The sequence below is a fragment of the Mesoplodon densirostris genome, chromosome 15 (genome assembly GCF_025265405.1).
Source record: "Mesoplodon densirostris isolate mMesDen1 chromosome 15, mMesDen1 primary haplotype, whole genome shotgun sequence".
In the NCBI taxonomy this organism is placed as follows: Eukaryota; Metazoa; Chordata; class Mammalia; order Artiodactyla; family Ziphiidae; genus Mesoplodon; species Mesoplodon densirostris.
The window spans coordinates 23,410,173-23,435,370 of record NC_082675.1 but is presented as its reverse complement, the minus strand read 5'-3'; the positions used below and the strand labels follow the sequence as shown (position 1 = coordinate 23,435,370).

General features: G+C 38.2%; 1 protein-coding gene across 1 annotated transcript in view; it reads right to left on the bottom strand.

The window, feature by feature from the left end:
• The window catches only part of HORMAD2 (HORMA domain containing 2), a 75,177-nt gene that overhangs the window by 37,840 nt on the left and 12,139 nt on the right, over window positions 1-25,198 (bottom strand). The window contains 4 exon segments of the mRNA XM_060119357.1: window positions 16,420-16,673; window positions 16,853-17,001; window positions 17,918-17,926; window positions 20,212-20,279. Of these exon segments, the coding sequence (XP_059975340.1) occupies window positions 16,420-16,673; window positions 16,853-17,001; window positions 17,918-17,926; window positions 20,212-20,279 (480 nt within the window).

Sequence of the window (25,198 nt, the reverse complement as noted above, 5' to 3'; positions counted from 1 at the left end):
CCTGTAGCCAAGAAAACAAGAGAGAAGACTCAATTACTAGAATCAGAAATAAAACAGCAGGGCTTCCCTGTTGGCACAGTGGTTAAGAATCCGCCTGCCAATGCAGGGGACACGGGTTCGAGCCCTGGTTCGGGAAGATCCCACATGCCTGGAAGCAGCTAAGCCCGTGCACCACAACTACTGAGCCTGTGCTCTAGAGCCCGCGAGCCACAACTACTGAGCCCACGTGCCACAACTACTGAAGCCCGCGTGCCTAGAGCCCATGCTCCACAACAAGAGATGCCACCGCAATGAGAAGCCCGTGCACTACAATGAAGAGTAGCCCCCCACGTGCCGCAACTAGAGAAAGCCCACATGCAGCCAAAAATAAATAAATAAAAATAAATAAATAAATAAAAACAAAACAGCAAACATTACTACTGACTTTACAAAAATATAAGAAAGCAGTATAAAGGAGTACTACAACCAGTTATATGTCAATAGAGATAACATAACTGAAATAATAAATTCCTAGAAAGACACAAACCACTAAAACTGACTCAAGAAGAAATATCAATAGAAAATCTAAATAGATCTATAACAAGTGAAGAGACTGAATTAATAATAAGTTTAAAACTACCCAGAAAGAAAAACCCAGACCCAGCTAGCTTATTTTAATTCAAAGAAAAACTAATGCAACCTCTCCACAAACTATAGAAAAGGAGTGAACACTTCCCAACTCATTTTATGAGGCCAGTGTTATCCTGATACCAAACTAGACAAAGACATCATAAGAAGAGAAAACTATAGATTAATATATCTTATATATGTGGACATAAAAATCCTTAACAAAATTTTAGCAAACTGAATTCAGGAAAAAAAATATATATATATATATATATATATATATATATATATAAAATCTCCCATGACCAAATGGAATTTATCCCAGAAATACAAGCTTGGTTTAATATGTAAAAATCAATTAATGTAATACATCATATCAAAATCACTTGATCATCTTAATAGAAAAAAAGCATTTGACAAAATCCAACAGCCTTTCACGATTAAAAAAAAACAACACTGAAGAAACTAGGAATAGAAGGAAACTTATTCAACATGTTAGAGGGCACCTACCAAAAAAGCATAGTCAATAACATACCTAATGGTGAAACACTGGATGCTTTCCTCCTAAGATCAGGAACAAGACAAGGCTGTCCACTCTCACCGCTTCTATTCAACATTGTAATGGAAGTTCTAGCCACGGCAATTACAAAAGGAAAAGAAATAAAATGCATCCAGATTGGAAAGGAAGAAGTAAAAGTGTATCTATTTGCAGATGACATGATCTTGTATGTGGAAAGTCCTAAAGAATCCACTAAAAAACTATTAGAACTAACAAGTTCAGCAAGTGTATTACCTAGGGTTCTGCAGAGAAACAGAACTAACAGGATTTGTGCAACTAACATTGCTGAAAGAAATTAAAGAAAATCTAAATAAATGGATAAATATCCCATGTTCATGGATCAAAACGCTTAATATTAAAATGTCATTAATCCCCAAACTGATCTTGAGATTCAATGCCATCCCTATGTGAATCCTAGCAGACTTCTTTATAGAAATTGACAAGCTGATTTTCAAATTCATATGAAATTGAAAAGAACTCAGAATAACCAAAACAATCCTGAGAATAAAGAAGGAAGTAGGAGGACACATACTTGATTCAAAACTTATTACAAAACAATGGTAATCAAGACAGTGTGGTACTGGCATAAGGATAGACACATAGACTAATGGAATAGAATTGAGAGTCCAGAAATAAAACCATCTGTCTATGGTCAACTGATTTTGACAAGAGCACTAGGACCATTTCAGGGAGAAAGAACAGTCTTTTGAACAAATGGTGTTGGAATATCCACATGCAAAAGCATGCTGTCAGATTCTTACCTCACACCATATACTAGAATTGACTCTCAAACTGTATCAAAGATCTAAATGTAAGAGCTAAAACTATAAAACTCCTAGAAGGAAACAAAGGAGTAAACCTTCATGACCTTGGATTTGGCAAAGGATTCTTGGATATCACATACACACATCGCACAAAGCATAAGCAACAAGAGAAAAAATGGATAATTTGGACTTGATCAAAATTAAAAACCATTTGTGCTTCAAAGGACACCATCATAAAAATGAAAAGACAACTCATAGAATGGGAGAAAATATTTCCAAGTCATACATCTGTTAAGAGACTGTAACCAGGAAATAAAGAATTTTTACACCTCAACAATTTTTACTGTTGTTTACAAATAACCTAACTTAAAAATGGGCAAAATATCTGAATAAACATTTCTCCATGAAAGATATATAAATGGACAATAAACAATGATATCACTAGTTGCTACAGATATAGAAATCATAACAACAAGATACCAGTTACTTCATACCTACTAGGATGGCTAGAATCAAAAAGTGACATAAGTCTTGTTGTGGATGTGAAGAAAATTAGAACTTGCATACACTGCAGGGGGAAATATAAAATGGTGCAGCCACTTTAGGAGACAGTTTTGGAGTTCTTCAAATGATTAAACAGAGTTAATAGGACCCAGCAATGCCACTTCTAGGTATATACCCAAGAGGATTAAAAATAGGTGTTCCAAAAAACTTGTACATGAATGTTTTCTCGTTTTGTTGTTGTTGTTGTTGGCATGATGCAGGATCTTAGTTCCCCGACCAAGGATCGAACCCGTGCCCCTTGCAGTGGAAGCACGGAGTCTTAACCACTGGACCGCCAGGGAAGTCCCACATGAATGTTTATAGTAGCATTATTCATAATAGCCAAAAGGTGGAAACAACCTAATTGTCCATCACTGATGAATAGATAAACATGTGGGGCCTCCCTGGTGGCGCAAGTGGTTGAGAGTCCGCCTGCCGATGCAGGGGATGCGGGTTCGTGCCCCGGTCTGGGAGGATCCCATGTGCCGCGGGGCGGCTGGGCCCGTGAGCCATGGCCGCTGGGCCTGCGCGTCCGGAGCCTGCGCGTCCGGAGCCTGTGCTCCGCGACGGGGGAGGCCACAGCAGTGAGAGGCCCGCATACCGCAAAAAAAAAAAAAAAAAAACAAAAAAAACATGTGGTCTACCTATACAATGGAATATTATTCAGCCATAAAAAGGAATGAAGCACCAATACATGCTACCACATGGGTGAAACTTGAAAACATAATGCTAAGTGAAAGAAGCCAGTCACAAAACACAGTATATTGTGTGACTTCACTTATATGAAATATTCAGAATAAGAAAATCTATAGAGACAGAAAATAGATTAATGGTTGCTTAAGACTTGGGGGAGAGACGGAAAGAGGAAATAGGGAGGTGATAGTTAAAGGGTATGGGATTCCTTTCTGGGGTGATGAAAATGTTCTAAGATTGATTGTGATGATAGTTACACAACTCTTTGAACATACTAAAAACCATTGAATTGTATACTTTAAGTGGGCAATTTGTATGGTATATGAATTATAACTCAATAAAGCTGTTCAAGAAAAAAATGTTGTATAAATAGAATCATACAGTATGTAGTCTTTTGATTCTGGCTTCTTTCACTTAGCATGATGTATTTGCAACTGATCCATGATGTTGCAGGTACCAGTAGTTTGTTCTTTTTTATTTTAAATTTATCCATTCTCCCATTAAAGAACATCTTGGTTGTTTCCAGTTTTGGGAGATTACAAATAATGTCACTATAAACATTTGTATACATGTTTTTGTGTAAACATAGGTTATTATTGCACTTGGTATAATAGTTGTTTTAAAGTCCTTATCTGCTAATTTTATCATTGCTGGCATTTCTGGGTCTCCTTCTATTGACTAATTTTCCTTGGTTATAGGTCAGTTTTTCTGCTGCTTTACATGTGAATGAGTTGTTATCGGATTCTGGACAATAAGAATTTTACATAGTTGAGTGTTTGGATTTTATTTTCCTCTAAAAAGTGTTGAATGTTATTTTGGCAGGCAAATAAGCTTGATCCTTTCAAGGCTTGTTTTTAAGCTGTTAGAATTGTTTGGAGGCCTTCACTAAAGGACTGGTTTAGCTTTCATGCTAAGGTGTAACCCTTCTGGAGTCTCTATTGAATGTTCCGGGTGTTCAACAAGGTCTCTCCACATAACGGATCGTTATGTGAACATCTGTCAGTCTTGTGAGAGTTCTAAGAATCTTTTACAGTTCCCCCAATAGTTTTCTGTGTCCAACCTTGTAGAATTTCAACCCATACCTGAGAAGCTGAATATTCAACAAAAGACTCAAGGGATGCCAGTGATGACTTCTGGAGCTCTTTCTCTCTGTAGATCCCTCCCTTCTGATACTCTGTCCCCAGGTGCTTCAGCTTCCTCAAACTCCAGTCTATTTCTTCAACCCAGCAAGATGCCATGCTCTGCTTGGGTTCCCCCTTCCCACACCGGTGGTCCAGAAAGGACCCCCTGAGGGAAGGTGCAGTTTTAAGGCACATCTTGTTTTTCTTCTCTCAGGGATGTTTTGCCCTTCCTGTTATCTAATGTCTGAAAACAGTTGCTTCATATATTTTACCCAGTTTCCTAATCTTTTATAACAGGAGAGCAAGTCTGTTACATTATTCCTTCATGAATAAAAGTGGAATTTAATCATTCTATAGGATTTTTGCTCTCTTGTGGGATTTTTTTTTTTTTTTTTTTTCTTTTTGCGGTATGTGGGCCTCTCACTGTTGTGGCCTCTCCCGTTGCGGAGCACAGGCTCCGGATGCGCAGGCCCAGCGGCCATGGCTCACGGGCCCAGCCGCTCCGCGGCACATGGGATCCTCCCAGACCGGGGCACGAACCCGTATCCCCTGCATCGGCAGGCGGACTCTTAACCACTGCGCCACCAGGGAGGCCCTCTTGTGGGATTTTTAACATTCTCTCCTACATGAATGAATGTAAGGTTTAACGGACTGAGGGTGAGCTTTGGAGCCAGAGAGACCTAGGTTCTCTGATACTGATTCTGATGCTTTCTAGTTGGGCAACCTTGGATATGCTACTTAATGTCTATGAACTTCTGTTCCTTCAGCTATAAAATGTTATGCAAAGTTGTGGGGATCAATTGAAGCCATGTGTATATAAAGCCCTTTGTAGGCACTTTATGCTGATTATTATTGTTATTTATATAACAGCTACTTGTTCCATTTCTCCTGAGCGATTCTGAATCAGGGATTTGACGTGTTTATCTTTGTGTCTACTACATTTGTACAGTGAGTCAAGCATGATAGGCTTCAATATAAATTTGCTGACTGAATAAATGTTGATAACTTATGGTTGATTAGAATATTTTAGAATATTATTTTAAACTTTCTTCACAATGAGCTAAGTGTAGACTTGTTTTAATGTCAGACCAGTGCCATTAGCTATAAGGTTTCTGTTTGTTCTGAATTTGGTTATCAAAGCAGGAGGAGCCCTCCATCATACAGGAAGAAGCAAATTTGAGGTGGTGGCTCCATAGAGGATATATATATACTTCTGTTTCTAGCTCCTCTTTATCATTGTCTGAAGGACTGATCTTCTGAAGTCTTAAATCTCAATTTTGAGATCCTAATATAAATACCAAAAGAATTACTCTCCTTACAATGCCTGGGTTTGTTACAGACCATAATCTCATCTGTTTACCAACAGGCAATGTAACTTCAAATGGAAAACTAGCAGCACATATAACAAGTATTAGAAAAATTGGCCAACTGTATATAGTTCTATATAATTAAGTAACATTATCATTATATTTTTTCCAATATGTAATTGACTAAATCTCAATAAAGTCTTTATTTTTTAAAAAACTCTAAATAGAGCCTAATATTACACTGGTTTTAGTATAATGATAACATTGTATTATTTCAGATTATTACAGGCATTTTTTTTAAACCAAAAAGAACATTCTCAGTCTTACTCCTTTTTTATTTTTTATTTTTATTTTTTTTCTTTTTGCGGTATGTGGGCCTCTCACTGTTGTGGCCTCTCCCGTTGCGGAGCACAGGCTCCGGATGCGCAGGCCCAGCGGCCATGGCTCACGGGCCCAGCCGCTCCGCGGCATATGGGATCCTCCCAGATCGGGGCACGAACCCGTATCCCCTGCATCGGCAGGCGGACTCTCAACCACTGCGCCACCAGGGAGGCCCTTACTCCTTTTTTAAAAAAACAAAACTTACTTCTTTTAATGCTAGGGTTTAATAATAGTAACATCCAGGGCCTCCCTGGTGGCGCAAGTGGTTGAGAGTCCGCCTGCCGATGCAGGGGATACGGGTTCGTGCCCCGGTCTGGGAGGATCCCATATGCCGCGGAGCGGCTGGGCCCGTGAGCCATGGCCGCTGGGCCTGCGCATCCGGAGCCTGCGCGTCCGGAGCCTGTGCTCCGCAACGGGGGAGGCCACAACAGTGAGAGGCCCGCATACCGCAAAAAATAAAAATAAAAAATAAAAAAAATAATAGTAACATCCAAAGTGGTATTACCTAAGATTACTCACTATGCTTTTCTTCTGTTGTAATATATATATATATATCAATATACTCTTTTATTCTTTATGTAAATGAAACATACACAGATCATCAGAGTGGCTCTTCCCACTCACAAAAGAAGGAGATAATTCTCTGATACGTTATAGAGTGATTCATTTAAAAAAAGAGATGACTTATATGACTGATGGAAAAGTCAACCAACTTTCATTCCTCTTTTCATGGTTAACAGAGGATAACAATTATATTCTGTAATGCAGAACAGAAAAATTAATTGAAAAAAATTTCCTATTTGACAAAAAGAAACTTTGTGAAAAGGACCATAGCCCCATGATAAAGAGAGAATGATGTGTGGTTTTTAAGTCTGAATATTTTCTGTAGATAATGCGCCTCTTCCAACGTTTTCAATAATCAACTCTATTTCCAAGAATCTAAGATATTCTTGCCAACACTACATTGTATCAAACAAGGCATATATGCTTCAAGAGATGTAATACTATGAAAATCATCAGACTATACCTCAAAAATGCAAAACTTCAGTTCAGAGTTTAGTGGGAGAAAATAGATTCTGAATGAAAAGGCTCTTGTTTTAATCCACTGACTAGAATACAAAGCAATTCTAAGGAACTGCAGAAAATACCTTTCTAGTCCACACTTAAATGGTACCATTTACTTTGGCACCAATGTACTTTACATTCTAATTTCTCAAAAACAAATCATTTACACTTTAATCAAATGTGTTAGCACAAAAGGTAAGAAATGGCCTTCACACAGGGAAAAAAATGGCCTTCACACAGGGAAAAAAATGCATATATTGTTATAATATATGTATTATTTTGTGGAATTCATCAAAAAGAAAAAGCAACCCTTTCTGAGGGTACAAAAACTCATAAAAAGCTCAGGAAATTAGAAAATTACAGCCTATGGATTCCCACTTAAAAACTGATAAAAATACGAATTCCCAAAGAGCTGTAATGTCTTAATAAACTAGGACCATCAGTCTCTACAATAGACATGTGTGCAACATTAGCTCTCCATCTTTTTATAGCTGTCTGGATGTATCAGTAATTACTAGTCCTTTAAGGAGCCTGGGTTAACTACCTCTATTAGAAAGAAGTACTTTTCCCTCAGCATTTAAACTTAGCATAAAATTTAAATAAGATTCTACAACCAATTCCAGAACATGTGGTTATTGTCACCACATAGGTGAGTTCTTTAAAGAAGCCTGTCCAAGAGTCTCTCTCTAGTGTATATGTCTATTGCTATCCGTCCAGCTGACTGAAACAGAGAAAACAGGTCCAACTTCACAGAGTACTGTGAGGTGCCACTGTGTTTGTGTGTCCTTACTACCTAAGGCCTTAAGCTTAAACCACTCCTACAAGGAAGGAAGACCTGTCCTGAAGATGTCACAGAGGTAGATAAAATAAGGACATATTTGGGACAGGGTTTTTCAGACAGTTCTACATAACCCTGTTTTGTCCTGGGATTCCTTGGTCTCTTTACTTGGGTTCTGTGTCCTATTTTCCAAGTGGAGTTAGGTTTTAAGAGTTCTTATCATCTAAGAAATTTATATTATATAAATTCAAGTTTGTCTCCTTTAATCATTTCTGAATCCATTGCCAAACTATGATCTCAGTTTTACATTGTTCTTCAGATCTTAAGGATCACACCAGAAAATGAAGAGTACAAATACTGAATAATTTCAACTACTGGTAGAAATCTTTTATATTTGTCTTTCTGTGACTGAGATAAGAAATAACCTGAAAAAGAAAATTGTATTAAAATATTTTTTTCAATCTTACAATAACCTCACAAGATGATTTTGTTAAATTACTTCTTTACTATGGATCACTGGTGAAAAAGCAGTATAAGCTGTTTGATCAAGATTTTTTAAACTTTATATTTTAATAGAAAAATTTTATGATTTAAAAAAGCTTTTAAAAATCTTTGAGTTAAAGTTTACGAAAAGTAGAGATTTCAGCAAAGCCAGGTAGGATACAGGAAAAGATGTGGAAGGTTCAGAATTGGAATTCCAAATCATAGAGACAGAAGTTCTGATGCTACCACACTGTACTTTCCAACTTGCCTGGAACATCCTCTGCCTTAATCTCTGCCAATCAAACTGATGTATCCATAAAATCAACTCAGTGAAACCTTCCCACCCAGTGCCAGTTTACCTTTATTTCTGTATCCTAAGAGCACAGGCTTTGGAGTCCAACTGCCTTGATTTGAATTCTGGCCCTGCTACTTATTCACTGTATCTGTAGCCTTGGGCTAATTTCTCTAAGTTTCAGTTTTCTCCTTTGTAAAATCAGGATAATAATAGAATCTACCTCATAAAATAGCTGGGAAGATTTAAAGTGATAATACATGTGAAGCCCTGAGTATCATGCTCAGTATTGTTAGTTAATATTATTTCTATCATTCATATACTCTCCAGTATTATTTTTATCATGTAGATATTGTCTCTTCAGCTAGAGTTCTCAAAGGTAGAAACTATATTTTATATATCTTAATTTTCCTCACAGTGCTTAGTAGGGCATTATGCTTTTAATAGGAATTCAAAATATAACCCAGGGAATCTTAGCATGGAAGGGACCTCAGAGGTCAGTCTAGTTCAACCTTCCCCCCAAATCATGATTTTCTCTTGCAACACCCTAGAGACAATCATCTATACTCTATCTTGAACATAGTATCTACCTGTACTTGAACACAGCTGTTGACAAAGTGTTCACCCTTCTCAAGACAGTCAGTTTTATCAAGTAGTTGTCATTTTTAGAAAATCCATCCTGAGGAGGTAGAGAAGCTGGACGCTTCTGGAAAATGATAATACTCATTTGAGAGCTATACAAATTTTCAGGCTCTGTAAATTTCAGTCCTGATACTATACCCTTAGAAAATAAGGGAAAGGAGAAGTAACAACTGACACTGCAGAAATACAAAAGATCATGAGAGATTACTACAAGCAACTCTATGCCAATAAAATGGACAACCTGGAAGAAATGGACAAATTCTTAGAAATGCACAACCTGCCAAGACTGAATCAGGAAGAAATAGAAAATATGAATAGACCAATCACAAGCACTGAAATTGAAACTGTGATTAAAAATCTTCCAACAAACAAAAGCCCAGGACCAGATGGCTTCACAGGGGAATTCTATCAAACATTTAGAGAAGAGCTAACACCCATCCTTCTCAAACTCTTCCAAACAATTTCAGAGGGAGGAACACTCCCAAACTCATTCTATGAGGCCACCATCACCTTGATGCCAAAACCAGGCAAGGATGTCACAAAGAAAGAAAACTACAGGCCAATATTACTGATGAACATAGATGCAAAAATCCTCAACAAAATACTAGCAAACAGAATCCAACAGCACATTAAAAGGATCATACACCATGATCAAGTGGGGTTTATTCCAGGAATGCAAGGATTCTTCAATATACGCAAATCAATCAATGTGATACACCATATTAACAAGTTGAAGGAGAAAAACCATATGATCATCTCAATAGATGCAGAGAAAGCTTTCGACAAAATTCAACACCCATTTATGATAAAAAACCCTGCAGAAAGTAGGCATAGAGGGAACTTTCCTCAACATAATAAAGGCCATATATGACAAACCCACAGCCAACATTGTCCTCAATGGTGAAAAACTGAAACCATTCCCACTAAGATCAGGAACAAGACAAGGCTGCCCACTCTCACCACTCTTATTCAACTTAGTTTTGGAAGTTTTAGCCACAGCAATCAGAGAAGAAAAGGAAATAAAAGGAATCCAAATCGGAAAAGAAGAAGTAAAGCTGTCACTGTTTGCAGATGACATGATACTATACATAGAGAATCCTAAAGATGCTACCAGAAAACTACTAGAGCTAATCAATGAATTTGGTAAAGTAGCAGGATACAAAATTAATGCACAGAAATCTCTGGCATTCCTGTACACTAATGATGAAAAACCTGAAAATGAAATCAAGAAAACACTCCCATTTACCATTGCAACAAAAAGAATAAAATATCTAGGAATAAACCTACCTAAGGAGACAAAAGACCTGTATGCAGAAAATTATAAGACACTGATGAAAGAAATTAAAGATGATACAAATAGATGGAGAGATATACCATGCTCCTGGATTGGAAGAATCAATATTGTGAAAATGACTCTACTACCCAAAGCAATCTACAGATTCAATGCAATCCCTATCAAACTACCACTGGCATTTTTCACAGAACTAGAACAAAAAATTTCAGAATTTGTTTGGAAAAACAAAAGACCCCGAATAGCCAAAGCAATCTTGAGAACGAAAAACGGAGCTGGAGGAATCAGGCTCCCTGACTTCAGACTATACTACAAAGCTACAGTAATCAAGACAGTGTGGTACTGGCACAAAAACAGAAAGATAGATCAATGGAACAGGATAGAAAGCCCAGAGATAAACCCATGCACATATGGTCACCTTATCTTTGATAAAGGAGGCAGGAATGTACAGTGGAGAAAGGACAGCCTCTTCAATAAGTGGTGCTGGGAAAACTGGACAGGGACATGTAAAAGTATGAGATTAGATCATTCCCTAACACCATACACAAAAATAAGCTCAAAATGGATTAAAGACCTAAATGTAAGGCCAGAAACTATCAAACTCTTAGAGGAAAACATAGGCAGAACACTCTATGACATAAATCACAGCAAGATCCTTTTTGACCCACCTCCTAGAGAAATGGAAATAAAAACAAAGATAAACAAATGGGACCTAATGAAACTTCAAAGCTTTTGCACAGCAAAGGAAACCATAAAGAAGACCAAAAGACAACCGTCAGAATGGGAAAAAATATTTGCAAATGAAGCAACTGACAAAGGATTAATCTCCAAAATTTATAAACAGCTCATGCAGCTCAATAGCAAAAAAACAAACAACCCAATCCAAGAATGGGCAGAAGACTTAAATAGGCATTTCTCCAAAGAAGATATACAGACTGCCAACAAACACATGAAAGAATGCTCAACATCATTAATCATTAGAGAAATGCAAATCAAAACTACAATGAGATATCATCTCACACCAGTCAGAATGGCCATCATCAAGAAATCTAGAAACAATAAATGCTGGAGAGGGTGTGGAGAAAAGGGAACACTCTTGCACTGCTGGTGGGAATGTGAATTGGTACAGCCACTATGGAGAACAGTATGGAGGTTCCTTAAAAAACTAAAAATAGAACTACCATATGACCCAGCAATCCCACTACTAGGCATATACCCTGAGAAAACCATAATTCAAAAAGAGACATGTACCAAAATGTTCATTGCAGCTCTATTCACAATAGCCCGGAGCTGGAAACAACCTAAGTGTCCATCATCGGATGAATGGATAAAGAAGATGTGGCACATATATACAATGGAATATTACTCAGCCATAAAAAGAAACAAAACTGAGCTATTTGTAATGAGGTGGATAGACCTAGAGTCTGTCATACAGAGTGAAGTAAGTCAGAAAGAGAAAGACAAATACCGTATGCTAACACATATATATGGAATTTTTAAAAAAATGTCATGAAGAACCTAGGGGTAAAACGGGAATAAAGACACAGACCTACTTGAGAACGGACCTGAGGATATGGGGAGGGGGAAGGGTAAGCTGTGACAAAGCGAAAAGAGAGGCATGGACATATATACACTACCAAACGTAAGGTAGATAGATAGTGGGAAGCAGCCGCAGAGCACAGGGAGATCAGCTCGGTGCTTTGTGACCGCCTGGAGGGGTGGGATGGGGAGGGTGGGAGGGAGGGAGATGCATGAGGGAAGGGATGTGGGAACAGATGTATATGTATGACTGATTCACTTTGTTATAAAGCAGAAACTAATAAAAAAAATAATAAAATTAAAAAAAGAAAAAAAAGAAAATAAGGGAAAATTCTGCCATACATACAAAGGTATTTTATTACACCACCACTTATAATAGTAAAATCAGGAATTAACTTAAATGTTCAATGTAGGAAAATGGTATAATACCTAAATGGAAAAAAAAGTTCATTAAAATAAAAAATATGAAGAGTAAGGTAGGACATAGTTATAAAATTAATATTAGGTATAAAATTATCAATAAAACAAACTTATATTTATACCAGATTAAAATCATGTATAAATATGTATATCTGTGGAAAATGACTAGATGGGATGGAACATATAAAAATGAAAACAGGGACTTCCCTGGCAGTCCAGCAGTTAAGACTCTGTGCTTCCACTGCAGGGGGCACAGATTTGATCCCTGGGTAGGGAACTAAGATCCCACATGCTGTGGTGTGGCCAAAAAAAAAAAAAAAAGAAAGAAAGAAAACAGTACGGATGGGTTGGGATGGTAGGACAGCTGGAAGATTTGCACTGCTTTTAAAATTACTTTAATATCATTATGATATTGCTTTAAAATTTTTAAAGAGAAAGTTCTTCCTTCTCTTGAGCCAAAATCAACTTCTGCACACCTCACCCAGCCAATGTAATTTTCATTTTCTGGCTCTCATTCTGACCTTTGAAATTACACAAAGTAAATCAACTTGAAATATTTGAAAATTATCATCATAGTTTTAGTACCCTCACTCTCTGGCACTCTGGAAGACAAATTAGAGGGGCAATGCTGACATCAGGGAGATTCAGTTAGGAGGCTCAGCTGTCCTTCACCAAGAAAGCAATGATGACAGCCTGAATCAGTACAGTGGCAATAGGGCCAGACTGGAGAAGTATTTCAGACACAAAACAGACGGAAATGGTAACCAAAAGGCTGTGAAAAGTGAGAAGAAAATAGGAGTTGAACACATTCCTGGTCAGGCTGCTTGGTAATGTTTTAATGAGATACAAAGATAAGGAACCTGGGAGGAAGAAGAGCATGTTTGGTAAGAAGTTGAAATTCCATTTGGTACTGAATTCGAGGTACTCATAGAATATATATGTCTATATATTGATGGAGAGATCAGTTTGGAATAAGGGAGACAAAACCAAACCAGAGAAATAGAAGAAGGCAAAGATAAAAACAAAACATGAGCAAAATAGAAAAACAAAGCAACAGAAGAGATCAGCATAACTAAAAGATGACTTTGAAAAGAGTAATAAAAAATACTATTTGGGGCCAATCTAATCAAGAATAACAAATGGGGACAAATAAATACCAGATATAAAAACAGGGAAATAACTACAGAAGCAGAAGCAATTTTTAAAATTATGAGACCTCCATGAATAACGGCATACCAAAATATATAAATACTTGAAGATAGGGGAGAGAAAGGTCAGTTATTTATATTTTTTGGTATGATGTTATTCATGGAGGTATCTTATAATTTTAAAAATCACTTCTGTTTCTGCAGCTATTTCTCCTCGTTAGAGAAAAACATAGAGTACATCTCTGTAAACTTTAGAGTGGATAAAATTTTTAAAATAAAAACTGCCAAAGGTAGCCAAAAAGATTGATAAGTTGAACTATATTAAAATTAATATTCTGTTCATCACAATACACCGTTAAGAGAGTAAAAAGGCAAGTTAGAAAGTTGAAGAGATATTCACAGTACATGTATCTGACAAAGGACTTATATGTGGAATATATATTCAGAACTCCTACAAATCCATAAGAATGAAAGACAAACCCAACAGAACCCAATAGAAAAATGACAAATGACTTGAAAAGACATTTCACAAAAGAGGACATCCAACACGGCCAATAAACATGTGAAAAGGTGTTCATCTTCGTTAGTCATCAGGAAACTACAAATTAAAACCACAATGACCTACCACTACACACCCACCAGAATGGCTAAAATTAAAAAGATGGAAATGCCAACAGTTGGTGAGGATGTGGGGCAACCAAAACTTGCTGATGGAAGTGTAAATTGGCACAAGCCCTTTGGAAATTGTTTTGTAGTATCTATTAAAGCTAAATGTACTCATTTCCTGTGACCCAGCAATTCTACTCCTAGTAAATCTAGTCCCTCCAGAAATGTGTATATATTTCACTAAAAAACATGTTCGGAATGTTCAAAGCAGTGAAAAATGTTTCATACTCCATGATTCCACATCTATAAAATAAAAAACAAGAGAAACTAATCTATGCTAATAGAAGCCTGGATAGAGATACTCCTGTTGAGCAGAACAGTGACTGCAAAGTAAGACTGAGTTTTCTCAAGGTGCTGGTAGTATTTTGTTTCTTGATCTTGGTGCTGATTTCACATGTGTATTCAGTAGGGCTGGAATGGGGTGAGGCAAACAAGATACCTAGGAAGTAATATTTAAGGTGGTACTCACTCTTACCTTGTTTGCCTCACTCTCATCCCAGCCCTGGTGTTCAGTTTGTGAATATTTATTGAGCTGTATCACTATGATATATGTATTTTTCTGTATGTATATTACACTTGGATTTTAAAATGTAAAAGGGGTCTGGTCTACCTTACCCCACAAATAAAAATAAACTCCAAGTGGAATAAAAATGTAAAAAGAAAAACCTTAAAATTTTTGTAACAAAATAGAGGAGAATTTTTAAAATGAACTCAGATGAGGAAGAATTTCTTAATATCCAAAAGCACATATTAGAGGAAAAGAGTTGACTACATTAAAATTAAGAACTTCTCCTTAGCAAAAAACATCTTAAGGAAAGTGAAGAGACAAGCCACAAACCTGAAAAAAAATTGCAACATAAATAATGAAAAATAATTATTCTTCAGAACATATTTTTAAATAAATGAGGAAAAGATAAATAATCCAATAGAAAAATGCATGAAAGACTTGAACAGTTACTTTATACATAAGAAAACTGGAACAGCCAATATACATGAAAAGATGCTTAAACTCATTAATAATCAGGGAAATGCAAATCAAAATCAAATCATGAAGCATTACCATTACATCCAGGAGTTAGGCAGAAAACATAAACTTGGGTAAAATTAAGTATTGATAAGGGGACTTCCCTGGTGGCACATTGGTTAAGAATCTGCCTGACAATGCAGGGGACACGGGTTCGAGCCCCGGTCCGTGAAGATCCCACATGCCGCAGAGCAACTAATCGCATGCGCCACAACTACTAAGCCTGCGCTCTAGAGCTCGCAAGCCACAACTACTGAATCCGCATGTCTATAGCCTGTGCTCCACAACAAGAGAAGCCACCGCAATGAGAAGCCTGCGCACCAGCAAAGAGTAGCCCCACTCGCTGCAACTAGAGAAAGCCCGCGTGCAGCAATGAAGACCCAATGCAGCCATAAATAAATAAAATTTAAAGTATTACTTTAAAAAAAAAGTATTGACAGTAATGTAGAGCACGCCCTCCACTTTTGGTGGAGCATAAATTGGTACAACCATTTTGGAGAACAGTTTTTCATTACCTAATAAAGTTGAAAATGTGCAAGCCCTAGGACTTTGGTATATTCCCTGGAGACACTCTTGCATATGTGTATGAGGAGGTGTATACATGAATGTTTATAACAGTTGCAGAGGAAGAAAGAATGTCTGTCAAGAGTAGAATAATCTACAGCAGTGAAAATGAATGCACTCTGACTTAGGTTTATCCGTAACACTTTTCTACCCCAGTAATCAAGAACTTACTTATACTTGCAGTGAGTACGAATAAACACATGTAATATTTTTAAATATGTTTAATATGCTTTTATAAGTTATAGAAAATCCCAAATTTCCTAAATTCATGGGTACCTTTTATAAAAAGAAGTATATTAGAAAGTCTTTTTTTCTCCTAGCCATGGACCACTTCATCTAACAGAGTATATTTCCTTCTTGAAGATAGTGCTTTTTTAGAATAAAGACTCGAGGTTAGGGGCTAGTTTTGTTTCAGTTTTTACACCCGGCACACTCCATTGGATCCTGTTACTATGATATGACCTGTGTATGAACTGAAAAATGTCAACTGGGTTTAACTGAAGCAGTGGAGGGTCGCTACAGCTTTGCCTTACGTGATTGTTGCATTCCTCTTCCTCTTCATCACAGTCTAGACCCTGATGGGCGATCTCTGTAGTGCTGCTCTCCTGAAAGAGATTGTTCTCCAAATCAGACACTCTGGTGGCCTCGGTTGTGACTTTTACTTCCATGCTATGAAAGCCCGTGGAGACCAATCCCACTTGCAGGTTTACAGGCTCCCCGTCGAACAGCAGGAAGTGTGAGTTTACCCCTTCTTTAAAACCAGGGGGATGGTAATCATGTGGGGTCACTGCAAAATGAAAAGGGCAGAAAACCAAGAAAACTGTTGAGTTTCAGGAGAACAAGTCAGCATAATCTTTCATGTGTAACAACAGACATCTCTTTCAAATGCTTGCCAAAATCCTTCTATTTATCCAAAATACTTACTTCAGCACTGAAGAAGGAATTTGACTAGAGGTCCCCACCTACCTGCATTATAGTAGTGGAGTTTCATAGTAAGTAAGACATCATTAGGAAGGGGTCCAAGGTTCTGCATCAGTATATACAATTTACGCATCAGTAGAACACTGGCTTTCTTAATATCTTCACTGTTTGTCCCACTTTTGAAGGTTGTGCTCCTGCTATAACCACACAGAAAAACAGCATACTTTTCAATCACATATAATACTGAAAATCTATTTTAAAAAGAACAAAACTTTTTACTATATGATCAGATAAATATAAACTAAACTCAGGTCACTCTTGAGACTATTTTAGAATGTAAATTAGAGGAGTTATTGTACTTTTTGCAATGTATATACCAAGGATTTCTTAAGTAGCAAGTTCCCTTAAGACATTTTCAATGTGACCTGATTTTTTAAAAATCTGATTTACAAATAACCGCATACTATAATAGTGAGAACAATGGACTTGACATTTAATATTGGCTCTGCTGCTAACTGGCTGAATGACCCCAGTCAAGTCACTTAGACACTCTATGTCAGTTAGCTCCTATGTGAGATAAGCTTACACACATTTCTATACCTCTCCAAGTTAAATCAACCATCAGCTCTGGGCCTTTGTACCATCTGGTTATCTCTCAGAGGCATCCCCTTCTCACTCTTACATGGATTATGACAATGACTGATTATTCTTCCTGCTTTTCTTCTTGCCCACGCTGTAAAACATTCTCCACACTACTACCAAAATAATATCCTAATAGGAAAATCCACTCATGTCATTCTCTTGCTTAAGTTTCTTCTATTATATCCATCACCTTTCAATCAAATTTGAGAACAGTGTGTGTACAATGCCTTTCACAACCAACCACACACTCACCTCCACCTTCATCTGCAACTACGACCCAGTTCCTTCTTACTCCTGTGCATTTGTATGTGCTGTTCACTTTGCTTGTACTGTGCTTTTCCCGCTTCTTTTCCTGACTCTACTGAATTTATCCTTTAATACCTATCTGATGTGTCATCTCTTCAGGGAAGTCTTCCCTGGTAATCCCTATACCTCACTCCTGTTTGTAACTGTATGTCCCCTCTAGACTATGAGTGGCTATATTTTTCATCTCCACTGTACTAAGTTTAGTGCCCAACTATATTAAGTACTCAATAAACATTTGTTGTATTAATGAATGAATGGACAAGTTGGATAAATTACCTTCCAACTCTAAACATTTTTTATTTCTCTCCAAAATTTTTCCCCAATTAGTCTCACATTTGAGTAGTTTCCAAGGACTATGACTGCAATATATTTTTTTACAAGGCCTTTCTCAATACTGAAAAATAATCCTTAGTAATTGAACTACTAGAGATAGTGTGAATTTATAAAACAAACATTAAGGAATCACATTTGCTCCTTTTTCAGTTTTGAAAAATTTAAAGTTTTGTCTACCAGGATTTAACCAATTTGAAATGGGTAATGAGAGGGAGGGGCTCTAGCCATGTAGCACATGGGATCCTTCAGTGTACACCATATTCATAAAATCATACTCATGTAAAATCATTTTCAAGACTTCCTTGTACTCTTTTAAAAGGAAAATTTTCTTTACTATAGAAGAGATGATAAGGTAATTTTGTATGAACAATCACTTGAACAAATGCCCACCTTTGGTCACGTATGCATTACCTTCTCTTCCCCTTAGTAGCAGAAAGATTTGGCCATTTCTTCTTTTTTCTTTTTTAAAATATTTATTTATTTATTTGGCTGTGCCAGGCCTTAGTTGCGGTACGCAGGATCTTCGTTGCGGCGTGAGAGAACTTTTAGTTGCGGCATGTGGGATCTAGTTCCCTGACCAGGATCGAACCCGGTCCCCCTGCATTGGGAGCATGGACTCTTAACCACTGGACCACCAGGGAAGTCCCAGATCTGGCCATTTCTGTTTTACTGTTCACCTCTAGACTTACGTGCCTTCATAACAAAAGAGATTAATCTGCTTGTCAGTTGTACTTATGTTTGAATTTTAGAGAGTAAGAGGCAGCTGTTTTATGTGAGAGAATATGTGTGAAAACTGCTGAACAATCTGTAAAGTGTTATACAGATGTTAGCTAATGATGGTTAGTACCTTAATTCTTGTTCCTAGAACTTACTTCCTCTTCACATCCTAATGCTGTCTGTAAATTTTACAAATGAGAGGATAATTAAGGGTGTGAATCTTGGAGAGAAATCATTAAACTTGTAATAATAAATGATGAGACAGAGCTAATAGTATGGAAAATTGAGAATTAGGCCACATTTCTCTTCAGTGTTATTCCTTTCAGAGAAACTCATCCCCCTGAGGTGCAGCTTTCTACCACCCAAGGCTTTTCTCCATCATCCACCCTCCCCACTTCTGTTCCATCTCATCAGCAATACTTAGCTCTATCTGAATCCAAAAGCTACTGGGAGGGGAATAAATGTTGCTCCTCAACAAAACACCTCCATCTTCACTAAGGACCTTCTGAAGTAAATGTCCTTGTCCTTGCTATTTAACCCATTAGTATACCTAAAACTTGGAATTTCAGACTTGATAGGAAAATGCAGTGCTTTCCAGTCTTTTCCATACAGGGACACATAGATAATTATATTTGTATGACATATTAGGGTAAACAGATGAGAATATTTGTGTCTATAGGTAAATAGCTCAGGGGTTTCATCTACCCCAGTCCTGATCTGGCTATATTGAGGGTTAAAAGCATTAATATCTTGGCATAGCAATTGAGAAACTTTGAATTAGTGGCTAGATAGAGCCTCATGGAGTTATTCAATCAACACCACATAGACAGCCTCATTAATATAATTTCTACTGCTGTGCCAACCACCAACCACCATTGCCTCCAAAGACCACCACCATCCCCACCACTAGGTACAATTTACTGTGTGTTTATTATGTGCCAGGCATGGGTAAAGCTTTGTATATGCGTTATAATTTAATAATCACAGTAACCATATGAAGTAGATATTATTAATTCCACTCTGCAGATGAGAATACTAATATTTAGGGAGGTTGATTATTCTGTCCAAAGTTAAATGACCAGTAATAGTCAGAGCTGGGGTTCCAAGCTAGATCTTTCTGCCCTAGGAATTAGGACTCTTAACCACTAAACTGCCTTTAGACCCTACTAATATCACCTACAGGAGAAGAAGGAAAGAATTTGCAAAGGAAGCCTCTTCTCCTACTGGCTTCATCTATGGATTTCAGAAATTTAAACAATTTTTACAGTTCCTTTTCATAATAGTGGTTTTTGTGGGATTGTTGGGGAAGTTACAAAGGCAGTATAAGACCTATCTCTGGCCTCAAGAAGCTTATGTTTACCTCAATCCTACATATTTCTCATGTTCATTAAACAATTAGATTCTACCTGTCAAACTCCATAGTGGCTCCTTCTTTTGTGTATTTGAATTTGAACTGGTATATCTCAGTCACTTTCTAGAAATATGAAAGGGAATAGAGAAAGAAATTATTTTCAAAAAATCCAGAATCTTATCTGATAATAGGTAAGGAACACTTTCATTGTATACCTACTATACCTCCTACATACTTGTTTGTTTTATAGCATTACATTATTCAGGAGTAATATTTTCAGATATAAAGATAACACTTTTTCTCCATGCTGAAAATGAGTTAGATGGCATAATCTCTTGTTACCATCTTAAAGCTGGAGAAGCTAAAGCACAGAGTCAAGTGTCTGACCCAGCTTAGGTAAGTAACAGTGGAACTAGTTAAGAAACCATTCATTCATGAAAAGGATATTTATTGAATGTCTACTTTGTGTCAGGCAGTGGAGTCACTATGGTGAACATGACAGAAAAGGTCCCTGTTTTTCTGGAAAACACAGACTGATGGGAGAAATGGTCAATAAATAAGTAAACAAAATAAATTCAGGTAGTAATAAGAGCTGTGAACAATATGAAGCAGATGCTGTGACAGAGTACAGAAGGGAGAGGTGATGATTTGGTTTGGAAGGGCCAAGGAAGGCCTCACTAAAGAGATGATGTTTGAGCTGAGCCTCATTGACGAGAGAGGTCAGCCATGTGCAGAGCTGGGGAGAGCGGGGCACCCCAGCAGAAGAAACATCAATGCAAAGGCTCTACAGTAGGAAAGGAAGCCTCTTCTATCACAGGAGGCCAAATGGCTGGCGATGAGTGAGCAAGGGGGAGAGTGTAGGAGATGAGGTTGTAGAAAAAGTTGTGGGGTCTTTTTTTTTTTTTTTTTTTAGCGGTATGCGGGCCTTTCACTGTTGTGCCCTCTCCCGTTGTGGAGCACAGGCTCCGGAAGCACAGGCTCAGCTGCCATGGGTCACGGGCCTAGCCGCTCCGCGGCATGTGGGATCTTCCCGGACCGGGGCACGAACCCGTGTCCCCTGAATCGGCAGGCGGACTCTCAACCACTGAGCCACCAGGGAAGCCCATGTGGGGCCTTTTTAACTAAGGGGTTTGAACTTTATTCCAAGTAAACCAGAAGTCCATTGAAGGGTTTTAAGCATGGGAGTGATCAGCATTTTTTAAGATCACCTTGGGTATTTTAAGAGTACAGAGAGGGCTTCCCTGGTGGCGCAGTGGTTGAGAGTCCGCCTGCCGATGCAGGGGACACGGGTTCATGCCCCGGTCCGGGAAGATCCCACATGCCGCAGAGCGGCTAGGCCCATTAGCCATGACCACTGAGCCTGCGCGTCCGAAGTCTGTGCTCCACAACGGGAGAGGCCACAACAGTGAAAGGCCCGCATACCGCAAAAAAAAAAAAAGAGTGCAGAGAAGTGGGAACCATGAGAACAATTAAGAGACTCCTGAAAAAAAAAAAAGAGAGAGAGAACGCAAGAGGGAAGAGATATGGGGATATATGTATATGTGTAGCTGGTTCACTTTGTTATAAAGCAGAAACTAACACACCATTGTAAAGCAATTATACTCCAATAAAGATGTTAAAAAAGAGAGAGAGAGAGAATTCTGTAGTAATTCAGGGAAGACTAGAATGGCAATAGGAAAGCTAGAAAAAATCAGAAAGGAACCAGGGTCTATGGTATCAGGTGTTTTTTTATTTCTGTTCTTTTGATCCTGCACTAAAAACTAGACACCACTGCTGTTTGCTAGCTATAAATATGGACAAATATAAACTGATATAAATAAGCTAGAAATAAAGGACAGATTTCCTCATGAGAGATATACTCCATTTAAAACAAGGTGATTGCCTAATAGTTGAAGCTAACAGATGACCCAGATACATGTACAGTTGACTGTTGAACAACATGGGTTTGAACCATGCAGGCCCACTTACACACAGATTTTTTTCCAATAGTAAATACTACAGTTGTACATGATTCGTGGTTGTTGAATCTGAGAATAAGGAACCAAGGATACAGAGGAACCGTGTATATGGAGGACCTATCATAAATTATACATGGATTTTCCACTGCTTGGGGGTCACCACCCCTAACCCTTGTGTTGTTCAAGGGTCAACAGTAGTCTGTACACAGAGCTGGAGAAGGTGCTAAAGATAGGCAAGGGTATGAGTTTAAGTCTGAACACAAAAAATACCCTTCATTCATCTATTTCAGTGTTTGTTCCTTGACACTGTGGGAATGGAATGTTAGATTGATCAGAAAAAATCACAATGTTCTTGTTACTTTTGTCTATTCTAAGATTTGGTATCCCATGAATTATAGGTGAGCAGGTCCTAGGGAAACTGGCTCCTGGTGCTTATACTCTAAAAAGACTGACTTGTAATGGAGTTACTTTTAAGAGAAAAAAATTTTTTCTAGCAAGACAGTCTACTTGAGAAATCAAACCAAGTTCAGAAGGCTGCTTTGTGAGTACAATACTAGAGATATGTGAGAATAGAGGTGCCTACAGCAACAGGTTCACTCCAGACAGGCTAGATACACAATATCCTCTCTTCCGTGGATGCGTTGATGCATTGATGTGGTATAGGTGCCCTGTCAAGTAAACAATGCCTGTTCTTCCTGACTGCCCATGTTTCTCAACCAGCTCTAGCTTTTTGATGCTCTGAGCTATCTTTTATTTTTTTTAAATGTATCAAGAGTAGATCCTTTAGTGGCTGATAATTTTATTAACACTTTATTATTTGGTCCCTAGTGCAACTACTAATAAAAGAGTTATGTTTGTAATTGTTTTATAGAAGATGATAATCCTTAATAACTTCCATCCGAGTCTGATTGATCAAGGAAGGTATATTTACAGCAGGCACTAGTTTCTTCTTAACACCTCATAAAACATTCTCCTGCTTTTCAGATTAATGTGTTGCCTAGTAAGTATGAGTCTTTAAACTGCTCACCAATGGTTTCTATTAATCATACTGAATGTATCCACATGGACCAAAGCAACAGCAACATACACAGCTTTTCATTCTCCCTCCATACTCCAATCCATTGGCAAGACTTTTCAGGTCTATCTCCAAAGTACATCCCAAGTCCATCTGGTTCTCTTCACCTCCATTCTCTTCACCCTATCCAAGCCAACACCATCTCTTTCCATCTGATCTGCTTGCTTCTGAACTACTCCTCCTCTACCAAATTCATTCTCTGTTCTACAGCCAAAAAAAGTTTTGAAAATGCAAATCAGACCATGTCACTCCTTTGTTAATGGTTTCCCTTTGCCCTTAGAATAAAATCCAGAATTTACCTTGGCCCACGGGCCTTACTCATCTGTCCCCTGCCTACCTCTCTGACCTTATCTCCTGCCTCTTTCCCTCCCACTCACTCAGCTCCAGGCTCAGGGCATCCTCTTTGTCCATGAACACACAAGATGCCTTCCTGCCTTTGGGCCTCTACACAACTGTACTCTGGAAAATGTTGTCTCCAATTGATGATAATAATCATGATATTTGGGCACTTCCCTAAATGCTCTACATCTATTCATTCTTACGTAGCCACACTCAGAGTAGGTATTACATCATCATAGATGAAGCTAGTAAGTAGTAGAGATGGGATTTGACTCCAGCGCCTGCAATGTTAACTACTGTGTTGTTCTGCCAGTCACATGCTATTACCTCTCACAGGCCTGCATGGGGTGACTCTTCTAGCCATTCACTTTCAGCTCAAACAGTGGCCCCTCAGGGAGGCCTTGCAGGGACTGCCCTCCAATCTTTCTTCCTCCATTCCCACCTTAGCACTCTCCAGCATACCAACTTTTATTTTCTTCATAGCATTATGATCTATCTGAAACTGTTTTGCTAATTTTTGTTTACTTGTTTATTGTTTATCCTCCCTCATAAGAACATAAGCTTCCAGACAGCAGGGACCTTGTCTACCCATTAACCCCTGTGTTTCAGGCACATAAGGGGAACCCAATTAATACTTGCTGAATGAATATATAATCAGCCAGGATAGAGTTCACATTCAATTAGGATTTCATCCTACAGGATTTTTTTTTTTTTTTTTTTTTTTTTTGCAGCACTCGGGCCTCCCACTGTTGTGGCCTCTCCCATTGCGGAGCACAGGCTCCAGACGCGCAGGCTCAGCGGCCATGGCTCACGGGCCCAGCCGCTCCGCGGCATGTGGGATCTTCCCGGACCGGGGCACGAACCCGTGTCTGCTGCATCGGCAGGCGGACTCTCAACCACTGCGCCACCAGGGAAGCCCATCCTACAGGATTTTTTAAAAACAAAGTATCTAAAAGTATATTGTGGCTAGAAGCAGGGACCGTCTATAGTTCAGTTCCTGAAGCAGCCTATTAAAAGTGGCGTTGACCACCTCTAACAGGCAAAAAGAAAAACAGATGGTGAAACAGTAGGATTTGAATCATCACAATATTCAAATATAGTAATTCTTTATGGATCTATCATGCATTAAACTGTGTAAAAATTTCCTTAACATATTTACATTTTGGCTTACACATCTTATTAATACCCTCCACCCATTCTGTAGTGTGTATCTGCAGAAAAGCCACACTAGCCCTCTTCACTACTTCAGTTACTTTCGTCAGTTCATCTCTTTCTTAAGATGGAGCAACCAGAACAAAGACTCAAGTGCAGAAGCACCACAGCTTTGTGCAATGCCCAAAACTCTGTTGGTCTCTGGACTGGATAAGCACACTTGTTTAAGACAAAGGTTCTCAACTGGTGTACCATGAAAGACTCTTCACAAGAGTGCTGCAAATTTTAGTCCATGTGTAAAGTGCATTTTTCCTTCAGGTAAATATTAATGTTGTTACTGTTTGTGTGGTTTTGCTTAGGGGACAATATATACTTCTACCAGTATGAGTCAAGAAACATGGCACCATATCAGAAAAATGCTAAAGAAAGACTTTATGTGAGAATGCTGTTTTGTGAGTGCATAGAACTATTTACCTCTTTGACCTTTCTTCTATCAGTGATTTGGTGCTAAAGAGCAA